The sequence below is a fragment of the Nesoenas mayeri genome (genome assembly GCF_963082525.1).
Source record: "Nesoenas mayeri genome assembly, chromosome: 34".
Taxonomy (NCBI): domain Eukaryota; kingdom Metazoa; phylum Chordata; class Aves; order Columbiformes; family Columbidae; genus Nesoenas; species Nesoenas mayeri.
In genome coordinates this window covers 104,638-127,920 of record NC_137575.1, presented here as the reverse complement: position 1 = coordinate 127,920, position 23,283 = coordinate 104,638, and the positions used below count along the sequence as shown (strand labels likewise).

Sequence of the window (23,283 nt, the reverse complement as noted above, 5' to 3'; positions counted from 1 at the left end):
GGTTTATACTGGTCCTACTGGTCCATAATGGTCATACTGGTGTATACTGGTCCATACTGGTTTATATTGGTTTATACTGGTCCATAATGGTCATACTGGTTTATACTGGTTCATACTGGTTTATACTGGTCCATAATAGTCATACTGGTCCGTACTGGTCCATAATGGTCATACTGGTTTATACTGGTTTATACTGGTCCGTAATGGTCTTACTGGTCCACATTGGTTTATACCGGTCCACACTGGTCCATATTGGTTTGTACTGGTTTATACTGGTCCATAGTGGTCCATAGTGGTCCATAGTGGTCCATAGTGGTCCATAGTGGTCCATACTGGTCATACTGGTCCATAGTGGTCCGTACTGGTCCATACTGGTCCGTACTGGTCCGTACTGGTCCATAGTGGTCCGTACTGGTCCGTACTGGTCCGTACTGGTCCATACTGGTTTATACTGGTTTATACTGGTTTATACTGGTTCATACTGGTTTATACTGGTCCATAATAGTCATACTGGTCCGTACTGGTCCGTAATGGTCATACTGGTTTATACTGGTTTATACTGGTCCGTAATGGTCTTACTGGTCCACATTGGTTTATACTGGTCCACACTGGTCCATATTGGTTTGTACTGGTTTATACTGGTCCATACTGGTTTATACTGGTCCATAGTGGTCCATAGTGGTCATACTGGTCCGTACTGGTCCGTACTGGTCCGTACTGGTCCTACTGGTCCGTACTGGTCCGTACTGGTCCATACTGGTCCGTACTGGTTTATACTGGTTTATACTGGTCTATACTGGTCCATACTGGTTTATACTGGTTTATACTGGTCCATACTGGTTTATACTGGTCCATACTGGTTTATACTGGTCCATACTGGTTTATACTGGTTTATACTGGTTTATACTGGTTTATACTGGTTTATACTGGTCCATACTGGTCCGCAGCCCCATGCCGGACGCCGACCCCCGCCTGGACCGGGGCCGCTGGGCGGCCGCCAGTCTCCGCCCCCTCCCGGAGGCTCCGCCCCCTCCCTCCTCAGGCCCCGCCCCCCGCGGCCCCGCCCCCCGCGGGCTCTGGCGCCGATTGGCCGGCTGCTGCGGCTGCTGTCGCCGGGCGGGGCGGGAAGATTGGGACCCCCAACCGGGGGAGGTGCCGGGGACACGCCCCCCACAGCGGATACGCCCAGGTGGGGGGGGCGCTATGGGGCGCCCCATAGCGGAATATGGGGGGCTGGGGTCCCCAGTGGGTTCTATGGGTCCCCATTGGGTTCTATGGGTCTGGGGTCCCCATTGGGTTCTATGGGTCCCCATTGGGTTCTATAGGGGTTGGGGGTCACATGGGGGTCTGGGGGTCCCCATTGGGTTCTATGGGTCTGGGGTCCCCATTGGGTTCTATGGGTCCCCATTGGGTTCTATGGGATTGGGGGTCACATGGGGGTCTGGGGTCTCCATTGGGTTCTATGGGTCTGGGGGGTCACATGGGGGTCTGGGGTCCCCATTGGGTTCTATGGGGTCTGAGGGGTCACATGGGGGTCTGGGGTCCCCATTGGGTTCTATGGGGTTGGGGGTCCCCATTGGGTTCTATGGGTCCCCATTGGGTTCTATGGGTCTGGGGTCCCCATTGGGTTCTATGGGTGCCCATTGGGTTCTATGGGTCCCCATTGTTTTCTATGGGTCTGGGGGTCCCCATTGGGTTCTATGGGTCCCCATTGGGTTCTATGGGTCCCCATTGTTTTCTATGGGTCTGGGGTCCCCATTGGGTTCTATGGGTCCCCATTGGGTTCTATGGGGTTGGGAGTCCCCATTGGGTTCTATGGGTCTGGGATCCCCATTGTTTTCTATGGGTCCCCATTGTTTTCTATGGGTCCCCATTGTTTTCTATGGGTCTGGGGTCCCCATTGGGTTCTATGGGTCCCCATTGGGTTCTATGGGTCTGGGGTCCCCATTGGATTCTATGGGTGCCCATTGGGTTCTATGGGTCTGGGGTCCCCATTGGGTTCTATGGGTCCCCATTGTTTTCTATGGCTCTGGGGTCTCCATTGGGTTCTATGGGTCTGGGGTCCCCATTGGGTTCTATGGGTGCCCATTGGGTTCTATGGGTCTGGGGTCCCCATTGGGTCTGGGGTCCCCATTGGGTTCTATAGGGGTTGGGGGTCACATGGGGGTTGGGGGTCCCCATTGGGTTCTATGGGGTTGGGGGTCCCCATTGGGTTCTATGGGTGCCCATTGGGTTCTATGGGTCTGGGGTCCCCATTGGGTTCTATGGGTCCCCATTGGGTTCTATGGGGTTGGGGGTCACATGGGGGTTGGGGGTCCCCATTGTTTTCTATGGGTCTGGGGTCCCCATTGGGTTCTATGGGTCCCCATTGGGTTCTATGGGTCTGGGGTCCCCATTGGGTTCTATGGGTCTGGGGTCCCCATTGGGTTCTATGGGTCCCCATTGGGTTCTATGGGTCTGGGGGTCCCCATTGGGTTCTATGGGTCTGGGGTCTCCATTGGGTTCTATGGGTCCCCATTGTTTTCTATGGCTCTGGGGTCTCCATTGGGTTCTATGGGTCCCCATTGTTTTCTATGGGTCTGGGGTCCCCATTGGGTTCTATGGGTCCCCATTGGGTTCTATGGGTCCCCATTGGGTTCTATGGGTCTGGGGTCCCCATTGGGTTCTATGGGTCCCCATTGGGTTCTATGGGTCTGGGGTCCCCATTGGGTTCTATGGGTCCCCATTGTTTTCTATGGCTCTGGGGTCCCCATTGGGTTCTATGGGTCTGGGGTCCCCATTGGGTTCTATGGGTCCCCATTGGGTTCTATGGGGTTGGGGGTCCCCATTGGGTTCTATGGGTCTGGGGTCCCCATTGGGTTCTATGGGTCCCCATTGGGTTCTATGGGTCCCCATTGTTTTCTATGGGTCTGGGGTCCCCATTGGGTTCTATGGGTCTCCATTGGGTCTGGGGTCCCCATTGGGTTCTATAGGGGTTGGGGGTCACATGGGGGTCTGGGGGTCCCCATTGGGTTCTATGAGTCTGGGGTCCCCATTGGGTTCTATGGGTCTGGGCTCCCCATTGGGTTCTATGGGTGCCCATTGGGTTCTATGGGGTTGGGGGTCCCTATGGGGGTTGGGGGTCCCCATTGGGTTCTATGGGTCTGGGGTCCCCATTGGGTTCTATGGGCGCCCATTGGGTTCTATGGGGTTAGGGGTCACATGGGGGTCTGGGGTCCCCATTGGGGTTGGGGGTCCCCATTGGGTTCTATAGGTCTTGGGGTCCCCATTGGGTTCTATGGGTCTGGGGGTCCCCATTGGGTTCTATGGGTCCCCATTGGGTTCTATGGGTCTTGGGGTCCCCATTGGGTTCTATGGGTCATATGGGGGTCTGGGGTCCCCATTGGGTTCTATGAGTCCCCATTGTTTTCTATGGGGTTGGGGGTCACATGGGGGTTGGGGGTCCCCATTGGGTTCTATGGGGTTGGGGGTCCCTATTGGGATTAAAAGGCGGTTTCAAGGCTCCCCATTAATATTAATGGCGGTTTCAAGGCCCCCCGACCCATTTTCCCACCGGTTGCCGGGCAGATTTTGAGCACCATTTCCTCCCTGCAAGCCTATTGGTCCCCATGGGGGGATTTTTGGGTGCTCCCCATTAATACTAAATGCATTTTTGGGGCTCCCCATTAATATTAAGGGCAGTTCCGAGGCTCCCCATTAATATTAATGGCGGTTTCAAGGCCCCCCGACCCATTTTCCCACCGGTTGCCGGGCAGATTTCGATCCCCTTCTCTTCCCCACAAGCCTATTGGTCCCCATGGGGGGATTTTTGGGTGCTCCCCATTAATACTAAATGCATTTTTGGGGCTCCCCATTAATATTAAGGGCAGTTCCGAGGCTCCCCATTAATATTAATGGCAGTTTCAAGGCCCCCCGACCCATTTTCCCACCGGTTGCCGGGCAGATTTTGAGCACCATTTCCTCCCTGCAAGCCTATTGGTCCCCATGGGGGGATTTTTGGGTGCTCCCCATTAATACTAAATGCATTTTTGGGGCTCCCCCATTAATATTAAGGGCAGTTTCGAGGCCCCCCGACCCATTTTCCCACCGGTTGCCGGGCAGATTTTGAGCACCATTTCCTCCCTGCAAGCCTATTGGTCCCCATGGGGGGATTTTTGGGGGCTCCCCATTAATACTAAATGCATTTTTGGGGCTCCCCATTAATATTAAGGGCAGTTTCGAGGCTCCCCATTAATATTAATGGCAGTTTCAAGGCCCCCCGACCCATTTTCCCACCGGTTGCCGGGCAGATTTTGAGCACCATTTCCTCCCTGCAAGCCTATTGGTCCCCATGGGGGGATTTTTGGGTGCTCCCCATTAATACTAAATGCATTTTTGGGGCTCCCCATTAATATTAAGGGCAGTTCCGAGGCTCCCCATTAATATTAATGGCAGTTTCAAGGCCCCCCAACCCATTTTCCCACCGGTTGCCGGGCAGATTTCAACCTGCATCTCTTCCCCACAAGCCTATTGGTCCCCATGGGGGGATTTTTGGGTGCTCCCCATTAATACTAAATGCATTTTTGGGGCTCCCCATTAATATTAAGGGCAGTTTCGAGGCCCCCCGACCCATTTTCCCACCGGTTGCCGGGCAGATTTTGAGCACCATTTCCTCCCTGCAAGCCTATTGGTCCCCATGGGGGGATTTTTGGGGGCTCCCCATTAATACTAAATGCATTTTTGGGGCTCCCCATTAATATTAAGGGCAGTTCCGAGGCTCCCCATTAATATTAATGGCAGTTTCAAGGCCCCCCGACCCATTTTTCCGCCGGTTGCCGGGCAGATTTCGATCCCCTTCTCTTCCCCACAAGCCTATTGGTCCCCATGGGGGGATTTTTGGGGGCTCCCCATTAATGCTAAATGCATCTTTGGGGCTCCCCATTAATATTAAGGGCAGTTCCGAGGCTCCCCATTAATATTAATGGCAGTTTCAAGGCCCCCCGACCCATTTTCCCACCGGTTTGCCGGGCAGATTTTGAGCACCATTTCCTCCCCGCAAGCCTATTGGTCCCCATGGGGGGATTTTTGGGTGCTCCCCATTAATACTAAATGCATTTTTGGGGCTGCCCATTAATATTAAGGGCAGTTCCGAGGCTCCCCATTAATATTAATGGCGGTTTCAAGGCCCCCCGACCCATTTTCCCACCGGTTGCCGGGCAGATTTCAACCTGCATCTCTTCCCCACAAGCCTATTGGTCCCCATGGGGGGATTTTTGGGGGCTCCCCATTAATACTAAATGCATCTTTGGGGCTCCCCATTAATATTAAGGGCAGTTTCGAGGCTCCCCATTAATATTAATGGCAGTTTCAAGGCCCCCCGACCCATTTTTCCGCCGGTTGCCGGGCAGATTTCGATCTCCGCCTCTTCCCCGCAGGCCTATTGGTCCCCACGGGGCTGGTGCTGGGCTCGGCAGCCAATCGCGTGGCTCACCACACGGCCGCCTTCGCCTGCCCGCAGCTGGTGGTGAGGCGGGGCCAGCCCTTCGAGCTCCGCCTCCTTTTGCCCCGCCCCTTCGACCCCGAGGGCGACGCCCTGTGCGTGGAGCTGCTGCTGGGTGAGCGCTATGGGGCGCTATGGGGCGCTATGGGGCTCCATTGGGCTCCATTGGGCTCCATTGGGTTCTATGGGGCTCCATTGGGTTCTATTGGGCTCCATTGGGTGGAGGGTTCTGTGGGGTTCTAGAAGGTTCTATGGGTCGCTATGGGTCGCTATGGGGCGCTAAGGGGCGCTATGGGGCTCCATTGGGCTCCATTGGGCTCCATTGGGTTCTATTGGGCTCCATTGGTTTCCATTGGGTGGAAGGTTCTATGGGTCTCTATGGGTCTCTATGGGTCTCTATGGGTCTCTATGGGTCTCTATGGGTCACTATGGGGCGCTATGGGGCTCCATTGGGCTCCATTGGGTTCTATTGGGCTCCATTGGTTTCCATTGGGTGGAAGGTTCTATGGGGTGCTATGGGTCTCTATGGGTCTCTATGGGTCTCTATGGGTCTCTATGGGGCGCTATGGGGCGCTATGGGGCTCCATTGGGTTCTATTGGGCTCCATTGGGTTCTGTTGGGCTCCATTGGTTTCCATTGGGTGGAAGGTTCCATGGGGCACTATGGGGTTCTATGGGTCTCTATGGGTCTCTATGGGTCTCTATGGGTCGCTATGGGGCTCCATTGGGCTCCATTGGGTTCCATGGGGTTCCATTGGGTTCTAGAGGGTTCTATGGGTCTCTATGGGTCTCTATGGGTCTCTATGGGTCTCTATGGGTCTCTATGGGTCTCTATGGTCTCTATGGTCTCTATGGGTCTCTATGGTCTCTATGGGTCTCTATGGGTCTCTATGGGTCTCTATGGTCTCTATGGTCTCTATGGGTCTCTATGGGTCTCTATGGGTCTCTATGGGTCTCTATGACGGTCTATGGGTCTCTATGGGTCTCTATGGGGCGCTATGGGGCTCCATTGGGCTCCATTGGGCTCCATTGGGTTCTATGGGGCTCCATTGGGTTCTATTGGGCTCCATTGGGTGGAGGGTTCTGTGGGGTTCTAGAAGGTTCTATGGGTCTCTATGGGTCTCTATGGGTCTCTATGGGTCGCTATGGGGCTCCATTGGGCTCCATTGGGCTCCATTGGGTTCCATTGGGCTCCATTGGGTTCCATTGGGCTCCATTGGGTGGAGGGTTCTGTGGGGTTCTAGAAGGTTCTATGGGTCGCTATGGGTCGCTATGGGGCTCCATTGGGCTCCATTGGGCTCCATTGGGTTCTATTGGGCTCCATTGGTTTCCATTGGGTGGAAGGTTCTATGGGTCTCTATGGGTCTCTATGGGTCTCTATGGGTCTCTATGGGTCTCTATGGGTCGCTATGGGGCTCCATTGGGCTCCATTGGGTTCCATGGGGTTCCATTGGGTTCTAGAGGGTTCTATGGGTCTCTATGGGTCTCTATGGGTCTCTGTGGTCTCTATGGGTCTCTATGGGTCTCTATGGGTCTCTATGGGTCTCTATGGGTCCCTATGGGTCTCTATGGTCTCTATGGGTCCCTATGGGTCACTATGGGTCTCTATGGGTCTCTATGGGTCTCTATGGGTCTCTGTGGGTCTCTATGGTGTCTATGGTTCTCTATGGGTCCCTATGGGTCCCTATGGGTCCCTATGGATCTCTATGGGTCCCTATGGGTCCCTATGGGTCCCTATGGGTCTCTATGGATTTCTATGGGTCTCTATGGGTCTCTATGGGTCTCTATGGTCTCTATGGGTCTCTATGGATCTCTATGGGTCTCTATGGGTCTCTATGGGTCCCTATGGGTCCCTATGGGTCCCTATGGGTCTCTATTGGTCTCTATTGGTCTCTATGGGTCTCTATGGGTCTCTATGGGTCTCTATGGTCCTCTATGGGTCTCTATGGGTCTCTATGGGTCTCTATGGGTCCCTATTGGCCCCCATCCTCCCCCTTGGCTCTGATTGGCCGCTCCCCTCAGGCCCCACCCCCCAGGTATCCAAGGGCACCCACGTCCTCATCCCATTGGGCGAGCGCTCGGCCACCGGTTGGACGGCGGAAAAGGCGGGAGAAGAGGAGGGGGCGGGGCCAGGAAGCCACGCCCTCGTCCTCCACCTATCGGCGCCGCCGGACGCTCCCATTGGTCGGTACCGGGTGAGCGTGAAGACCAGGACGGGGGAGGGGGAATTCGCCGCCCCCTTCAGCCCCGGAAATGACGTCGTGGTGCTTTTCAACCCGTGGTGCCCAGGTGGGGGAGGGGCGGGGGGGGGGGGGGATGGAGGGGGGGAGGGGGGAGGGGGAATGGGGGGGGGGAGGGGGAGGGGGGAGGGAGGGGAATGGGGGGGGAGGGGGGAGGGGAATGGGGGGGGAGGGGGGAATGGGGGGGAGGGGGGAGGGGGGGGAATGGGGGGAGGGGGGGAAGGGGGGGGAGGGGAATGGGGGAGGGGGGGGAATGGGGGGGAGGGGAAAGGGGGGGGAGGGGGAAGAGGGGGGAGGGGGGAATGGGGGGGAGGGGAGGGGGGGGAATGGGAGGGGAGGGGGGGGAATGGGAGGGGGAGGGGGGATGGGGGGAATGGGGGGAGGGAGGGAAAAGGGGGGGGAGGGGAAGAATGGGGGGGGAGGGAATGGGGGGGGAGGGGGAATGGGGGGGAGGGGAGGGGGTGGGAATGGGAGGGGGAGGGGGGATGGGGGGAATGGGGGGAGGGGGGGAAAGGGGGGGAGGGGAAAGGGGGGGGAGGGGAATGGGGGGGAGGGGAGGGGGGAGAATGGGAGGGGAAGGGGGGATGGGAGGAGTGGGGGAGGGGGGGAAAAGGGGGGGGGAGGGGAATGGGGGGGGAGGGGGGAATGGGGGGGAGGGGAGGGGGTGGAATGGGAGGGGGAGGGGGGATGGGGGGAATGGGGGGAGGGGGGGAAAAGGGGGGGGAGGGGAATGGGGGAGGGGGGGGGAATGGGGGGGAGGGGAAAGGGGAGGGGAGGGGGGAATGGGGGGAGAGGGGGGAGGGGGGAAAGGAAAGGGGGGGAGGGGGAGGGGAGAGGGGAAGGAGGAGGGGGGAGAATGGGGGGGAGGGGGGAAAAGGGGGGGGAGGGGAATGGGAGGGGGGGAAAAGGGGGGGGAGGGGAAATGGGGGGGGAGGGGGGGGAGGGGAAAGGGGGAGAAGGAATGAGGGGGGAGGGGGAGGGGAAAGGGGGGGGGAGGGGAAATGGGGGGGAGGGGGAGGGGGAATGGGTGGGGGAGGAGGGGGGGAATGGGGGGGAGGGGAAAGGGAATGGGGGGGAGGGGGGGAAAAGGGGGGGGAGGGGAAAGGGGGGGAGGGGAAAGGGGGGGAGGGGGAGGGGAAGGGGGGAGGGGGGGAAAAGGGGGGGAGGGGAAAGGGGGGGGGGAGGGAAAGGAGGGGGGAGGGGAAGAGGGGAGGGGGAGAAAGGGGGGGGAGGGGAAATTGGGGGGAATTGGGGGAATTTGATAATTGGGGGGAAATTTGGGGAGAAATTTGAGGGGAATTTTGGGGGGAAATTTGATAATTTAGGGGGGAAAATTGGGGGGAAAATTGGGGGGAATTTGATAATTTGGGGGGAAATTTGGGGGAAAATTTGGGGGGAATTTTGGGGGGAAATTTGATAATTTTGGGGGGAAATTTGGGGGAAGTTTTGGGGAGAAATTTGATAATTTTGGGGGGAATTTTTGGGAAAAATTGGGGAAATTTTGGGGAAAATTTGGGGAGAAATTTGGGGGGGAAATTTGGGGAAAATTTGGGGGGAATTTGATAATTTAGGGGGGAAATTTGGGGGAAAATTGGGGAAAAATTGGGGAGAAATCTGATAATTTGGGGGAAAATTTGGGGAGATTTTGGGGGATTTGGGGTGAAATTTTGGGGGGAATTTGATAATTTGGGGGAAATTTTGGGAGAAATTTGGGGGGAATTTTGGGGAAAATTTTGGGGGAAATTTGTGCATTTTGGGGGGAAATTTGGGGAAAGTTTGATAATTTGGGGGGAAATTTGGGGGGAATTTGGGGGGAAATTTGATAATTTGGGAGAAATTTGGGGAGATTTTGGGGAAATTTTGGGGGAAAATTTTGGGGGAATTTTGGGGGAAATTTGATAATTTTGGGGGAAATTTGGGGGAAATTTCATAATTTTGGGGAATTTTGGAGGGAAATTTGATAATTTTGGGGGAAATTTGGGGGGAGATTTTGGGGAGAAATTTGATAATTTGGGGGGAAATTTTGGTGGGAAATTTTGGGGAAAATTTGGGGGAAATTTGATAATTTAGGGGGGAAAATTTGGGGAAAAATTGGGGGAATTTGAGGTGAAATTTGGGGTGAAATTTGGGGAAAATTTGGGGGAATTTGATAATTTTGGGGGGAAATTTGACAATTTTGGGGGTTGAAATTTGGGCGAAATTTGAGGTGAAAACGTTCAAATCCGAGACAAAATTTGGGGCAAAACGGGTCAATATTTGGGGTCGAAATGGGTCAAATTTGGGGCGAAATCGGTCAAATTTGGGGCGAAATCGGTCAAATTTGGGGCTAAATCGGTCAAATTTGGGGCGAAATCGGTCAAATTTGGGTCGAAATGGGTCAATTTGGGGTCGAAATTTGTGAATTTGGGGTCGAAAAGTTGGAATTTTGGGTGCAAACGGGTGAATTTTGGGTGCGCAGAGGACACCGTGTTCATGGAGCCCACGAGCGACCTTGACGAGTTCGTCCTTAACGAGAGCGGGAGGATCTTCTACGGCACCGAGGACCAGATCGCCGAGCGCGCCTGGAACTACGGCCAGGTGACCGAAATTCCGCCTTTTCCACCCAAAATTCCGACTTTTCGACCCCGAATTCATAAAGTTCGGCCCAAAAATGGTGGAAATCGGCCCAAAAACGGCGAAAATCGGCCCAAAAACGGCCGAAATGGGCCTAAAAATGGTCAAGTTGGGCCTAAAAATGGTCAAGTTGGGCCTAAAAATGGCGGAATTTGGCCTAAAAATGGTGAAATTTGGCCTAAAAATGGTGAAATTTGGCCTAAAAATGGCAGAAATTGGCCTAAAAATGATGAAATTTGGACTAAAAATGGTGGAAATTGGACTAAAAATGATGAAATTTGGACTAAAAATGGTGGAAATTGGACTAAAAATGGTGAAGTTGGGCCTAAAAATGGCGAAATTTGACCTAAAAATGGCGAAATTGGGCCTAAAAATGGTGGAAATTGGACTAAAAATGGCGAAATTGGGACTAAAAATGGCGAAATTTGGCCTAAAAATGGTGGAAATTGGACAGAAAATGGTGAAATTTGGCCTAAAAATGGCGGAAATTGGCCTAAAAATGGTGAAATTTGTCCTAAAAATGGCAGAAATTGGGCTAAAAATGGCGAAATTGGGACTAAAAATGGCGAAATTTGGCCTAAAAATGGTGGAAATTGGACAAAAAATGGCGAAATTGGGCCTAAAAATGGCGAAATTGGGCCTAAAAATGGCGGAAATTGGCCTAAAAATGGTGAAATTTGGACCTAAAAATGGTGAAATTTGGGCCTAAAATGGGTCGATTAGGCCTCAAAAATTTGGGGGATTTGGGCCCAAAATTTGGGGATTTTGGGGCCAAAAATTGGGGAATTTAATCCTGAACATGTGGGGAAATTTGGGCCCAAATTTGGGGAATTTTGGCCTCAAAAATTTGGGGAAATTTGGGAAATTTCCGCCTCAAAATGTGACATTTTGGCCCCAAAATTTGGGCAAATTTCAAAACCGGGAAATTTTTGGGTCGAAAAACTTGAATTTGAATATTTTGGGGGGGGTCTCGTTACCAATTTTTTGTGATTTGGGGTTTTTTTTGGGGCCAAAAACCTGAATTTCACCATTTTGGGGGGGGTCAAAACCACTTTTCCCTCCCAACTTCTAGGCCGCATTTTGGCCGTTTTTGGGCCGTTTTGGCCGTTTTTGAGTCGATTTTCACCATTTTTGGGGCGTTTTGGGGGTTTTTGGGGTCGCGGGGACACCCTCATTAATTTTGGGGTCCCCCCCCGTTCCATTTGACCCCCAAACCCCCATTAAAACCTATTGGGGGTTGGGCCTGGAAAGCGCTTTTCTTGCTCAACTTCTAGGCCGCATTTTGGGCGTTTTTGGGCCGTTTTTGGCCGGTTTTGGGCGGATTTTGGCCGTTTTTGGGGCGTTTTGGGGGTTTTTGGGGTCCCCGGGGTCGTAGGGACCCCCCCTCACTAATTTTGGGGCCCCCCCAGTTCGAGCCGGGGGTGCTGGAGGCCTGTCTGTTCATGCTGGACCGCCGGGGGATGCCGCACAGCGCCCGCGGGGACCCCGTCATGGTGGCGCGCGTCGTGTCCGCCATGGTGAGTCCTTTTGGGGTCAATTGTGGGGATTTTGGGCAAATTGGGGGGTGGGGGCCTTTTTTGGGCCTTTTTTGGGCCTTTTTTGGGGCCTTTTTTGGGCCTATTTTGGGCCTTTTGGGCCTTTTTTGGGCCTATTTTGGGCCTTTTTTGAGCTTTTTCTGGGCCTTTTTTGGGCCTTTTGGGCCTTTTTTTGAGCCTTTTTGGGCCTTTTTTTGGGCCTTTTTTTGGGCCTTTTTTGGGCCTTTTTTGGGGCCTTTTTTGGGGCCTATTTGGGCCTTTTTTGGGGCCTTTTTTAGGGCCTTTTTTGGGGCCTTTTTTGGGCCTATTTTGGGCCTTTTTTGGGCCTTTTTTGGGCCTTTTTTGGGCCTATTTGGGCCTTTTTTGGGCCTATTTTGGGCCTTTTTTGGGCCTTTTTTGGGCCTATTTTGGGCCTTTGGGCCTTTTTTTGGGCCTTTTTTTGGGCCTTTTTTGGGCCTTTTTTGGGCCGTTTTTGGGGCGTTTTTGGGGCATTTATGGGGCGTTTTTGGGGCGTTTTTTGAGGGCGTTTTTGGGGTCACTTTTGGACCCATTTTTAGGCCATTTTTGGGGCATTTTTAGGGGGTTTTGGGGCCTCTTTAGGCCCATTTTAAGGCCCGTTTTTAGGCCCATTTTGGACCCGTTTTTGGGTCATTTTTAGGTGTTTTTGGGGGCGTTTTTTGTGTCATTTTGACGCCGTTTTGGCCCCATTTTTAGGTCATTTTGGCGCCATTTTTAGTGTCGCTTTGGCACCATTTTGGGCCCATTTTGGACCCATTTTTGGGTCCTTTTTGGGTCATTTTCAGCTGTTTTTTTGGTGGCCATTTTGGGTCATTTTAGTGACATTTTGGCGCCATTTTTAGTGTCGTTTTGGCGCCATTTTAGGCCCATTTTGGCGCCATTTTGAGGCCCTTTTTGCCGCCATTTTTAGTGTCATTTTGGCGCCATTTTGGACCCTTTTTTGGGTCATTTTAAGGTGGTTTTTAGTGTCATTTTTGGGCCATTTTTAGTGTCATTTTGGGGCCATTTTGGGCCCATTTTGGTGCCATTTTTGGGTCATTTTTGGGCCATTTTTAGCGCCATTTTGGACCCATTTTTAGGTCATTTTTAGTGTCATTTTGACGCCATTTTTAGTGTCATTTTGGTGCCATTTTAGGTCCATTTTGCCGCCATTTTGGACCCATTTTTAAGTCATTTTTAGGTCATTTTTAGTGTCATTTTGGGTCCATTTTTGGGCCCATTTTGGTGCCATTTTGGACCCATTTTTGGGTCATTTTTGGGTCATTTTTAGTGTCATTTTGGTGCCATTTTTAGTGTCATTTTGGCGCCATTTTAGGTCCATTTTGCCGCCATTTTGGACCCATTTTTAAGTCATTTTTAGGTCATTTTTAGTGTCATTTTGGGTCCATTTTTGGGCCCATTTTGGTGCCATTTTGGACTCATTTTTGGGTCATTTTTAGGTCATTTTTAGTGTCACTTTGGGCCATTTTTAGGCCCATTTTGGCACCATTTTTAGTGTCTTTTTTGGGCCATTTTAGTGTCATTTTGCCACCATTTTGGACCCATTTTTAGGTCATTTTTAGTGTCATTTTGGCCCCATTTTAGTGTCATTTTACCGCCATTTTTGGGCCCACTTTGGCGCCATTTTAGTGTCATTTTGCCGCCATTTTGGCTCCTTTAGGCCCCATTAGGCCCCATTTTAGTCCCATTTAGGCCCCATTTTAGTCCCAACCTCCGCCATTTTTAGGCCGTTTTCGGCCATTTTTGGGCCGTTTTCGGCCATTTTTTCACCGTTTTCCGCCGTTTTTTCGCCGTTTTTCGCCGTTTTTTCACCGTTTCTCCCAAACTGACCCATTTTTGGGGTTTTTCAGGTGAACTCGCTGGACGACAACGGGGTGCTGGTGGGCAACTGGACGGGCGACTACAGCCAGGGCACCAACCCCTCGGCCTGGGCCGGCTCGGTCGCCATCCTGCGCCGCTTCCACGGCTCCGGCGCCCCCGTGCGCTACGGCCAGTGCTGGGTGTTCGCGGGGGTCGTCACCACCGGTTTGTACTGGTTTATACTGGTTTATACTGGTTTATACTGGTTTGGAATGGTTGGGGGACCCAGGAGTGCCCCAATGGGCTGAATAGGGGAGGGAGGGACCCAGGAGTTCGGGGGGATGCAGTGGGGGGGGTGGGAAGGGGGCGGAGGGGCTGGGGAAGCACGGAATGGGTTGGACTGGGTTGTACTGGGTTATACTGGGTTATACTGGGTTATATGTATTTATATGGGTTATACTGGGTTATACTGGTTATACTGGTTTATATGGGTTTATACTGGTTATACTGGGTTATATGGGTTATACTGGTTGATATGGGTTTATATGGGTTATACTGGGTTATACTGGGTTATATGGGTTTATACTGGTTTATATGGGTTTATACTGGTTATACTGGGTTATGTGGGTTTATACTGGTTATAGTGGTTTATATGGGTTATACTGGTTTATATGGGTTATACTGGGTTATACTGGTTTATACTGGGTTATACTGGGTTATATGGGTTTATACTGGTTATACTGGGTTATACTGGTGTATATGGGTTTATACTGGTTATACTGGGTTATATGGGCTTATACGGGGTTATACTGGTTTATACTGGGTTATATGGGTTTATATCGGTTTATACTGGGTTATACTGGTGTATATGGGTTTATACTGGGTTATATGGGTTTATACTGGGTTATATGGGTTTATACTGATTATACTGGTTTATACTGGGTTATATGGGTTTATACTGGTTTATATGGGTTTATACTGGGTTATATGGGTTTATACTGGGTTATATGGGTTTATACTGGGTTATATGGGTTTATACTGGGTTATATGGGTTTATACTGACTATACTGGGTTATACTGGTTTATATGGGTTTATACTGGGTTATATGGGTTTATACTGGGTTATATGGGTTTATACTGGGTTATATGGGTTTATACTGGATTATATGGGTTTATACTGGATTATATGGGTTTATACTGGTTTATATGGGTTTATACTGGATTATATGGGTTTATACTGGATTATATGGGTTTATACTGGTTTATATGGGTTTATACTGGGTTATATGGGTTTATACTGGTTTATATGGGTTTATAGTGGTTTATATGGGTTATACTGGTTTATATGGGTTTATACTGGTTATACTGGTTTATATGGGTTTATACTGGGATATACTGGGTTATATGGGTTTATGCTGGTTATACTGGTTTATATGCATTATACTGGTTTATATGGGTTTATACTGGTTATACTGGTTTATATGGGTTTATACTGGTTATACTGGGTTATATGGGTTATACTGGTTGATATGGGTTTATATGGGTTATACTGGGTTATACTGGTTTATATGGGTTTATACTGGTTTATATGGGTTTATACTGGTTATACTGGGTTATGTGGGTTTATACTGGTTATAGTGGTTTATATGGGTTATACTGGTTTATATGGGCTTATACGGGGTATACTGGTTTATACTGGGTTATATGGGTTTATATCAGTTTATACTGGGTTATACTGGTGTATATGGGTTTATACTGGGTTATATGGGTTTATACTGATTATACTGGGTTATACTGGTTTATATGGGTTTATACTGGGTTATATGGGTTTATACTGGGTTATATGGGTTTATACTGGGTTATATGGGTTTATACTGGTTTATATGGGTTTATACTGGGTTATATGGGTTTATACTGGGTTATATGGGTTTATACTGGATTATATGGGTTTATACTGGATTATATGGGTTTATACTGGGTTATATGGGTTTATACTGGTTATACTGGTTTATATGGGTTTATACTGGTTATACTGGGTTATACTGGTTTATATGGGTTTATACTGGTTATACTGGCTTATATGGGTTTATAGTGGTTATACTGGTTTATGTGGGTTTATAGTGGTGATACTGGTTTATATGAGTTACACTGGTTATACTGGGTTATACTGGTTTATATGGGTTTATACTGGTTATACTGGTTTATATGGGTTTATACTGGTTATACTGGGTTATACTGGTTTATATGGGTTTATACTGGTTTGTATGGGTTTATACTGGTTATAGTGGGTTATAGTGGGTTATACTGGGTTATACTGGGTTATACTGGTTTATATGGGTTTATACTGGGATATACTGGTTTATATGGGTTTATGCTGGTTATACTGGGTTATACTGGGTTATACTGGGTTATACTGGGTTATACTGGGTTATACTGGTTTATATGGGTTTATACTGGTTTATATGGGTTTATATTGGTTTCTATGGGTTATACTGGTTTATATGGGTTTATACTGATTATACTGGTTTATATGGGTTTATACTGGGTTATATGGGTTTATACTGGTTATACTGGTTATACTGGTTTATATTGGTTTATATGGGTTTATACAGGTTATACTGGGTTATACTGGTTTATATGGGTTTATACTGGGTATACTGGGTTATACTGGTTTATATGGGTTTATACTGGTTATACTGGGTTTATACTGGTTATACTGGCTTATACTGGTTTATATGGGTTTATACTGGTTTATATGGGTTATACTGGGTTATATGGGTTTATACTGGTGTATATGGGTTTATACTGGGTTATATGGGTTATACTGGTTTATATGGGTTATACTAGTTTATACTGGGTTATACTGGTTATACTGGGTTATAGTGGTTTATATGGGTTTATACCGTTCCTACTGGTTTATATGGGTTTCTATGGATCCATACTGGTCCATACTGGTCTGTACTGGTTTATACTGGTTCATACTGGCCCCGCAGTGCTGCGCTGCCTGGGCGTCCCCACGCGCACGGTGACCAATTACAACTCGGCGCACGACACCGACGTCTCGCTCACCACCGACATCTATTTCGACGAGAACATGCGGCCCCTGGAGCGCCTCAACACCGACTCGGTCTGGTCCGTACTGGTTTATACTGGTTTATACTGGTTTGGGCTGCTTTGGGCTGATTTGGGCTCCGGAGGGACCCAGGAGTGCCCCAAATGGTGGGGGGGGGGGTTGTGGGGGCTCAGAATGGGTCATAGAAGCTTAAAAAGCCCATACTGGTCCATACTGGTTTATACTGGTTTATACTGGTTTATACTGGTTTGGGCTGGTTTGGGGTCCGGAGGGACCCAGGAGTGCCCCAATGGTGGGGGAGGGGTTATGGGGGCTGGAAATGAGTCGTAGAAGCTTAAAAAGCCCATACTGGTCCATACTGGTTTATACTGGTTTATACTGGTTTGGGCTGATTTGGGCTCCGGAGGGACCCAGGAGTGCCCCAAATGGTGGGGGAGGGGTTGTGGGGGCTCAGAATGGGTCGGAGAAGCTTAAAAAGCCCATACTGGTCCATACTGGTTTATACTGGTTTATACTGGTTTGGGCTGGTTTGGGGTCCGGAGGGACCCAGGAGTGCCCCAAATGGTGGGGGAGGGGTTGTGGGGGCTCAGAATGGGTCGGAGAAGCTTAAAAACCCCATACTGGGTTATACTGGTTTATACTGGTTTATACTGGTTTGGGCTGGTTTGGGGTCCGGAGGGACCCAGGAGTGCCCCAAATGGTGGGGGGGGGGGTTGTGGGGGCTCAGAATGGGTCATAGAAGCTTAAAAAGCCCATACTGGTCCATACTGGTTTATACTGGTTTATACTGGTTTGGGCTGATTTGGGCTCCGGAGGGACCCAGGAGTGCCCCAATGGTGGGGGGGGGGTTGTGGGGGATGGGAAGGGGGCAGAGAGGCTTGGGAAGCACGTACTGGGTTATACTGGGTTATACTGGGTTATACTGGTTATACTGGGTTATAGTGGGTTATACTGGTTTACACTGATTATAGTTGTTTGTACTGGTTATACTGGTTTATATGGGTTTATACTGGTTATACCGGTTTATATGGGTTTATACTGGTTTATATGGGTTTATTCTGGTTTATATGGGTTTATACTGGATATACTGGGTTATACTGGTTATAGTGGCTTGAACTGGTTTATATGGGTTAATACTGGTTATACTGGGTTATACTGGTTTATATGGGTTTATACTGGTTATACCGGTTTATATGGGTTTATACTGGTTTTTATGGGTTTATACTGGTTATACTGGGTTATACTGGTTTATATGGGTTTATACTGGTTATACTGGCTTATATGGGTTTATACTGGTTATACTGGTTTATATGGGTTTATACTGGTTTATATGGGTTTATACTGGTTTATATGGGTTTATACTGGTTTATATGGGTTTATACTGGGTTATATGGGTTTATACTGGTTTATATGGGTTTATACTGGGTTATATGGGTTTATACTGGGTTATATGGGTTTATACTGGGTTATAGTGGTTTATATGAGTTATACTGGTTTATACTGGTTTATATGTGTTTATAGTGGTTATACTGGCTTATACTGGTTTATATGGGTTATACTGGTTTATATGGGTTTATACTGGTTATACTGGCTTATACTGGTTTATATGGGTTTATACTGGTTTATATGGGTTTATACTGGTCCGTACTGGTCTATACTGGTTTATACTGGTCCGCAGGAACTTCCACGTGTGGAACGACTGCTGGATGAAGCGCCCGGACCTCCCCGAGGGCTACGACGGGTGGCAGGTGGTGGACGCCACCCCCCAGGAGACCAGCAGCGGTACTGGGTTATACTGGTTTATACTGGTTTATACTGGTCTATACTGGTCTATACTGGTTTGAACTGGTTTGGCTTGGGAGGACCCCTGGGAGCTCATTTGGGGTCACAAGAGCCCTAAAAAAGCCTCCTGAGCCCCATACTGGTCCATACTGGTCCATACTGGTTTATACTGGTCCATACTGGTCCATACTGGTTTGAACTGGTTTGGCTTGGGGGGACCCCTGGGGGCTCATTTGGGGTCACAAGAGCCCTAAAAAAGCCTCCTGAGCCCCATACTGGTCCATACTGGTCCATACTGGTCTATACTGGTCTATACTGGTTTATACTGGTTTATACTGGGGGATGTTGGGGGGACCCCAGTGGCCACAGGGGAGGCCGGGAGACCCCCATAGAAGCCCATTATGGCTTCCTATTGGCCCATACTGGTCCATACTGGTCCATACTGGTCCATACTGGTCTATACTGGTTTATACTGGTTTATACTGGTCTATACAGGGCTGTTCTGCTGCGGGCCCTGCTCAGTGGCCGCCGTCAAGAATGGCGACGTCTTCCTCAAATACGACACCCCATTCGTCTTCGCCGAGGTGGGCGTGGCCTAAAAGGGGGCGTGGCCTATTGAAAGGGGGGGGCGTGGTCTCCCAAGGGGGCGTGGCTATGCTAATGAGGGGGCGTGTCCAATAGGTGAACAGCGACAAGGTGTATTGGCAGCGGCAGGCGGGCGGGGGATTCGCCGTGGTGCACGTGGAGGGCGGGGCCATCGGGCGGCGAATCAGCACGCTGGGGGCGGGGTCGAGCGCCCGCCTGGACGTCACCGACCAATACAAGCACCCCGAGGGTAGGGACACGCCCACTAGGGCTCCCCGGTGGTCCCCATTGGTCCACATTGATTCCCATTGACCCCCATTGAACCCCATTGACCCCATTGACCCCACTGACCCATTGACCCCATTGACCCCATTGATCCCCATTGACCCCCATTGACTCTCATTGACCCCCATTGACCCCCATTGACCCCCATTGACCCCCATTGACTCCCATTGACCCCATTGACCCCCATTGACCCCATTGACCCCATTGACCCCTTGACCCCATTGACCCCCATTGACCCCCATTGACCCCATTGACCCCATTGACCCATTGACCCCCATTGACCCCCATTGACCCCATTGACGCCCATTGACCCATTGACCCTGTTGACCCATTGACCCCATTGATCCCCATTGACCCCATTGACCCCCATTGATCCCCATTGATCCCCATTGCCCCCCATTGCCCCATTGACCCCATTGACCCCATTGACCCCATTGACCCATTGACCCCCATTGACCCCCCATTGACCCCATTGACCCCATTGACCCCATTGACCCCCATTGACCCATTGATCCCCATTGCCCCCCATTGCCCCCCATTGATCCCCATTGCCCCCCATTGACCCCATTGACCCCCATTGACTCCCATTGACCCCATTGACCCCCATTGACCCCATTGACCCATTGACCCCCATTGACCCCCATTGACCCCATTGACCCCATTGATCCCCATTGATCTATTGACCCATTGACCCCCATTGACCCCATTGACGCCCATTGACCCTGTTGACCCATTGACCCCATTGATCCCCATTGACCCCATTGACCCCCATTGACCCCCATTGACCCCCATTGACCCCCATTGATCCCCATCGACCCCATTGATTCCCATTGATTCCCATTGGTTCCCATTGACCCCCATTGCCCCCCATTGACCCCATTAACCCCATTGACCCCCATTGATCCCCATTGATCTATTGACTCATTGACTCCCATTGAGACCCATTGACCCCCATTGACCCCATTGACCCCATTGACCCATTGACCCCCATTGACCCCCATTGACCCTCATTGATCCTCATTGACCCCATTGACCCCCATTGACCCCCATTGCCCCCCATTGCCTCATTGACCCCATTGACCCCCATTGACCCCATTGACCCCATTGACCCATTGATCCTCATTGACCCCCATTGACCCCCATTGATCCTCATTGACCCCATTGACCCCCATTGCCTCATTGACCCCCATTGACCCCATTGACGCCCATTGACCCATTGACCCTGTTGACCCATTGACCCCATTGATCCCCATTGACCCCATTGACCCCCATTGACCTATTGACCCATTGACTCCCATTGAGACCCATTGACCCCCATTGACCCCCATTGACCCCCATTGACCCCATTGACCCCCATTGACCCCCATTGATCCCCATCGACCCCATTGATTCCCATTGACCCCCATTGACCCCCATTGACCCCCATTGACCCCTATTGACCCCCATTGCCCCCCATTGCCTCTCATTGTCCCCATTGATCCCATTGACCCCATTGACTCTTATTGATCCACGTTAACTCTCATTGATTCCTATTGACTCTTATTGATCCCCATTGACCCCCATTGACTTCTATTGATCTCTATGGGTGTCTATTGATCCCATTGACCCCCATTGACCCCATTGACCCCCATTGACCCCACTGACCCATTGACCCCATTGACTCTTATTGATCCACGTTAACTCTCATTGACTCCTATTGACTCTTATTGATCCCCATTGACCCCATTGACCCCCATTGACCCCCATTTATCCCCATCGACCCCATTGATTCCCATTGATTCCCATTGGTTCCCATTGATTCTCATTGGTTCCCATTGACCCCCATTGACCTCCATTGACCCCCATTGACTCCCATTACCTCCCATTGTCCCCATTGATCCCATTGACCCCATTGACTCTTATTGATCCACGTTAACTCTCATTGACTCCTATTGACTCTTATTGATCCCCATTGACCCCATTGACCCTCATTGATCCCCATTGCCCCCCATTGACCCATTGATCCCCATTGCCCCCCATTGACCCCATTGATCCCCATTGCCCCCCATTGACCCCATTGACCCCCATTGACCTATTGACCCATTGACTCCCATTGAGACCCATTGACCCCCATTGACCCCCATTGACCCCATTGACCCCCATTGACCCCCATTGACCCCATTGACGCCCATTGATCCTCATTGACCCCCATTGACCCCCATTGACCCCATTGACCCCATTGACCCCACTGACCCATTGATCCCATTGATCCCATTGATCCCCATTGACCCCATTGACCCCATTGACCCCCATTGACCCCCATTGACCCCCATTGATCCCCATCGACCCCATTGATTCCCATTGATTCCCATTGGTTCCCATTGACCCCCATTGACCCCCATTGACCCCCATTGACCCCCATTGACCCCCATTGATTCCCATCGACCCCATTGATTCCCATCGACCCGATTGACCCCCATTGACCCCCATTGACCCCCATTGACCCCCATTGACCCCCATTGACTCCCATTACCTCCCATTGTCCCCATTGATCCCATTGACCCCATTGACTCTTATTGATCCACGTTAACTCTCATTGACTCCTATTGACTCTTATTGATCCCCATTAACCCCCATTGACCCTCATTGACCCCATTGACCCCCATTGACTCCCATTGACCCCCATTGACTCCCATTGACTCCCATTGACTCCCATTGCCCCCCATTGCCCCATTGACCCCATTGACCCCATTGCCCCCCATTGCCCCATTGCCCCCATTGCCCCATTGCCCCCCATTGCCCCATTGCCCCCCATTGACCCCGCGCCCTTTGCCCCCGCAGGCTCGGAGGCGGAACGCCGCGCGGTCGCCACGGCGACAGCCCACGGCTCCCGGCCCCGCCCCCAGGGAGCCCCCGACCCCTCCTCCGTGGGGGGCGTGGCCATGAGCCTGGGGGCGGGGCCAGCCGTGCTGGGGGCGGAGCTGGAGCTGCGGGTGGAGCTGCGTAACGAGGGGGCGGAGCCAAGGACGCTGAAGCTCCGCCTCTCATTGGCCGCCGTGCGCTACACGGGGGTCGCGGGGTCCCCGTTCCGATCCGAACAGCATCACAGGGCCCTGAGCCCGGGGGAGGGTGAGCGCCCGGACGCCTGGGTCCCCTGGGGCATGCCTGGGTCCCCTGGGGCATGCCTGGGTCCCCTGGGGCACGCCTGGGTCCCTCCCGAACTCCTGGGTCCCTTGGGGCACTCCTGGGTCCCTCCCGAACTCCTGGGTTCCTTGGGGCACGCCTGGGTCCCTCCCGAACTCCTGGGTCCCTTGGGGCACTCCTGGGTCCCTCCTGAACTCCTGGGTCCCTTGGGGCACTCCTGGGTCCCTCCTGAACTCCTGGGTCCCTTGGGGCACTCCTGGGTCCCTCCCGAACTCCTGGGTCCCTTGGGGCACTCCTGGGTCCCTCCTGAACTCCTGGCTCCCTTGGGGCATTCCTGGGTCCCTCCTGAACTCCTGGGTCCCTCCTGAACTCCTGGTTCCTTGGGGGCACGCCTGGGTCCCTCCCGGACGCCTGGGTTCCTTGGGGTACTCCTGGGTCCCTTGACATTAACAATGGGGATCTATGGGGCACTCCTGGGTCCCTTGGGGCACTCCTGGGTCCCTAAGTGTCAACTATAGGAATCTATGGGGCACTCCTGGGTCCCTCTGGTGTATCTTTGGGGTCCATTGGGGCACTCCTGGGTCCCTCCCCCTCCACCTCCTGGTTCCCTTGGGGCACTCCTGGGTCCCTAAGTGGCAACTGTAGGGATCTATGGGGCACTCCTGGGTCCCTCTAGTGTATCTTTGGGGTCCCTTGGGACACTCCTGGGTCCTTCTGGGGTACTCCTGGGTCCCTCTGGTGTATCTTTGGG

General features: G+C 51.5%; 1 protein-coding gene across 1 annotated transcript in view; it reads left to right on the top strand.

Moving 5' to 3' along the window:
- The window catches only part of TGM1 (transglutaminase 1), a gene marked incomplete at its 3' end in the record, with an annotated part of 45,189 nt that overhangs the window by 2,555 nt on the left and 19,351 nt on the right, over positions 1 to 23,283 (top strand). The window contains exons 2-7 of the mRNA XM_080361568.1: positions 948 to 1,189; positions 5,415 to 5,594; positions 7,501 to 7,767; positions 10,177 to 10,295; positions 11,741 to 11,848; positions 13,735 to 13,909. Coding sequence (XP_080217694.1) covers positions 952 to 1,189; positions 5,415 to 5,594; positions 7,501 to 7,767; positions 10,177 to 10,295; positions 11,741 to 11,848; positions 13,735 to 13,909 — 1,087 coding nt within the window. The 5' untranslated portion in view covers positions 948 to 951. The remainder of the gene's footprint in view (positions 1 to 947; positions 1,190 to 5,414; positions 5,595 to 7,500; positions 7,768 to 10,176; positions 10,296 to 11,740; positions 11,849 to 13,734; positions 13,910 to 23,283) is intronic.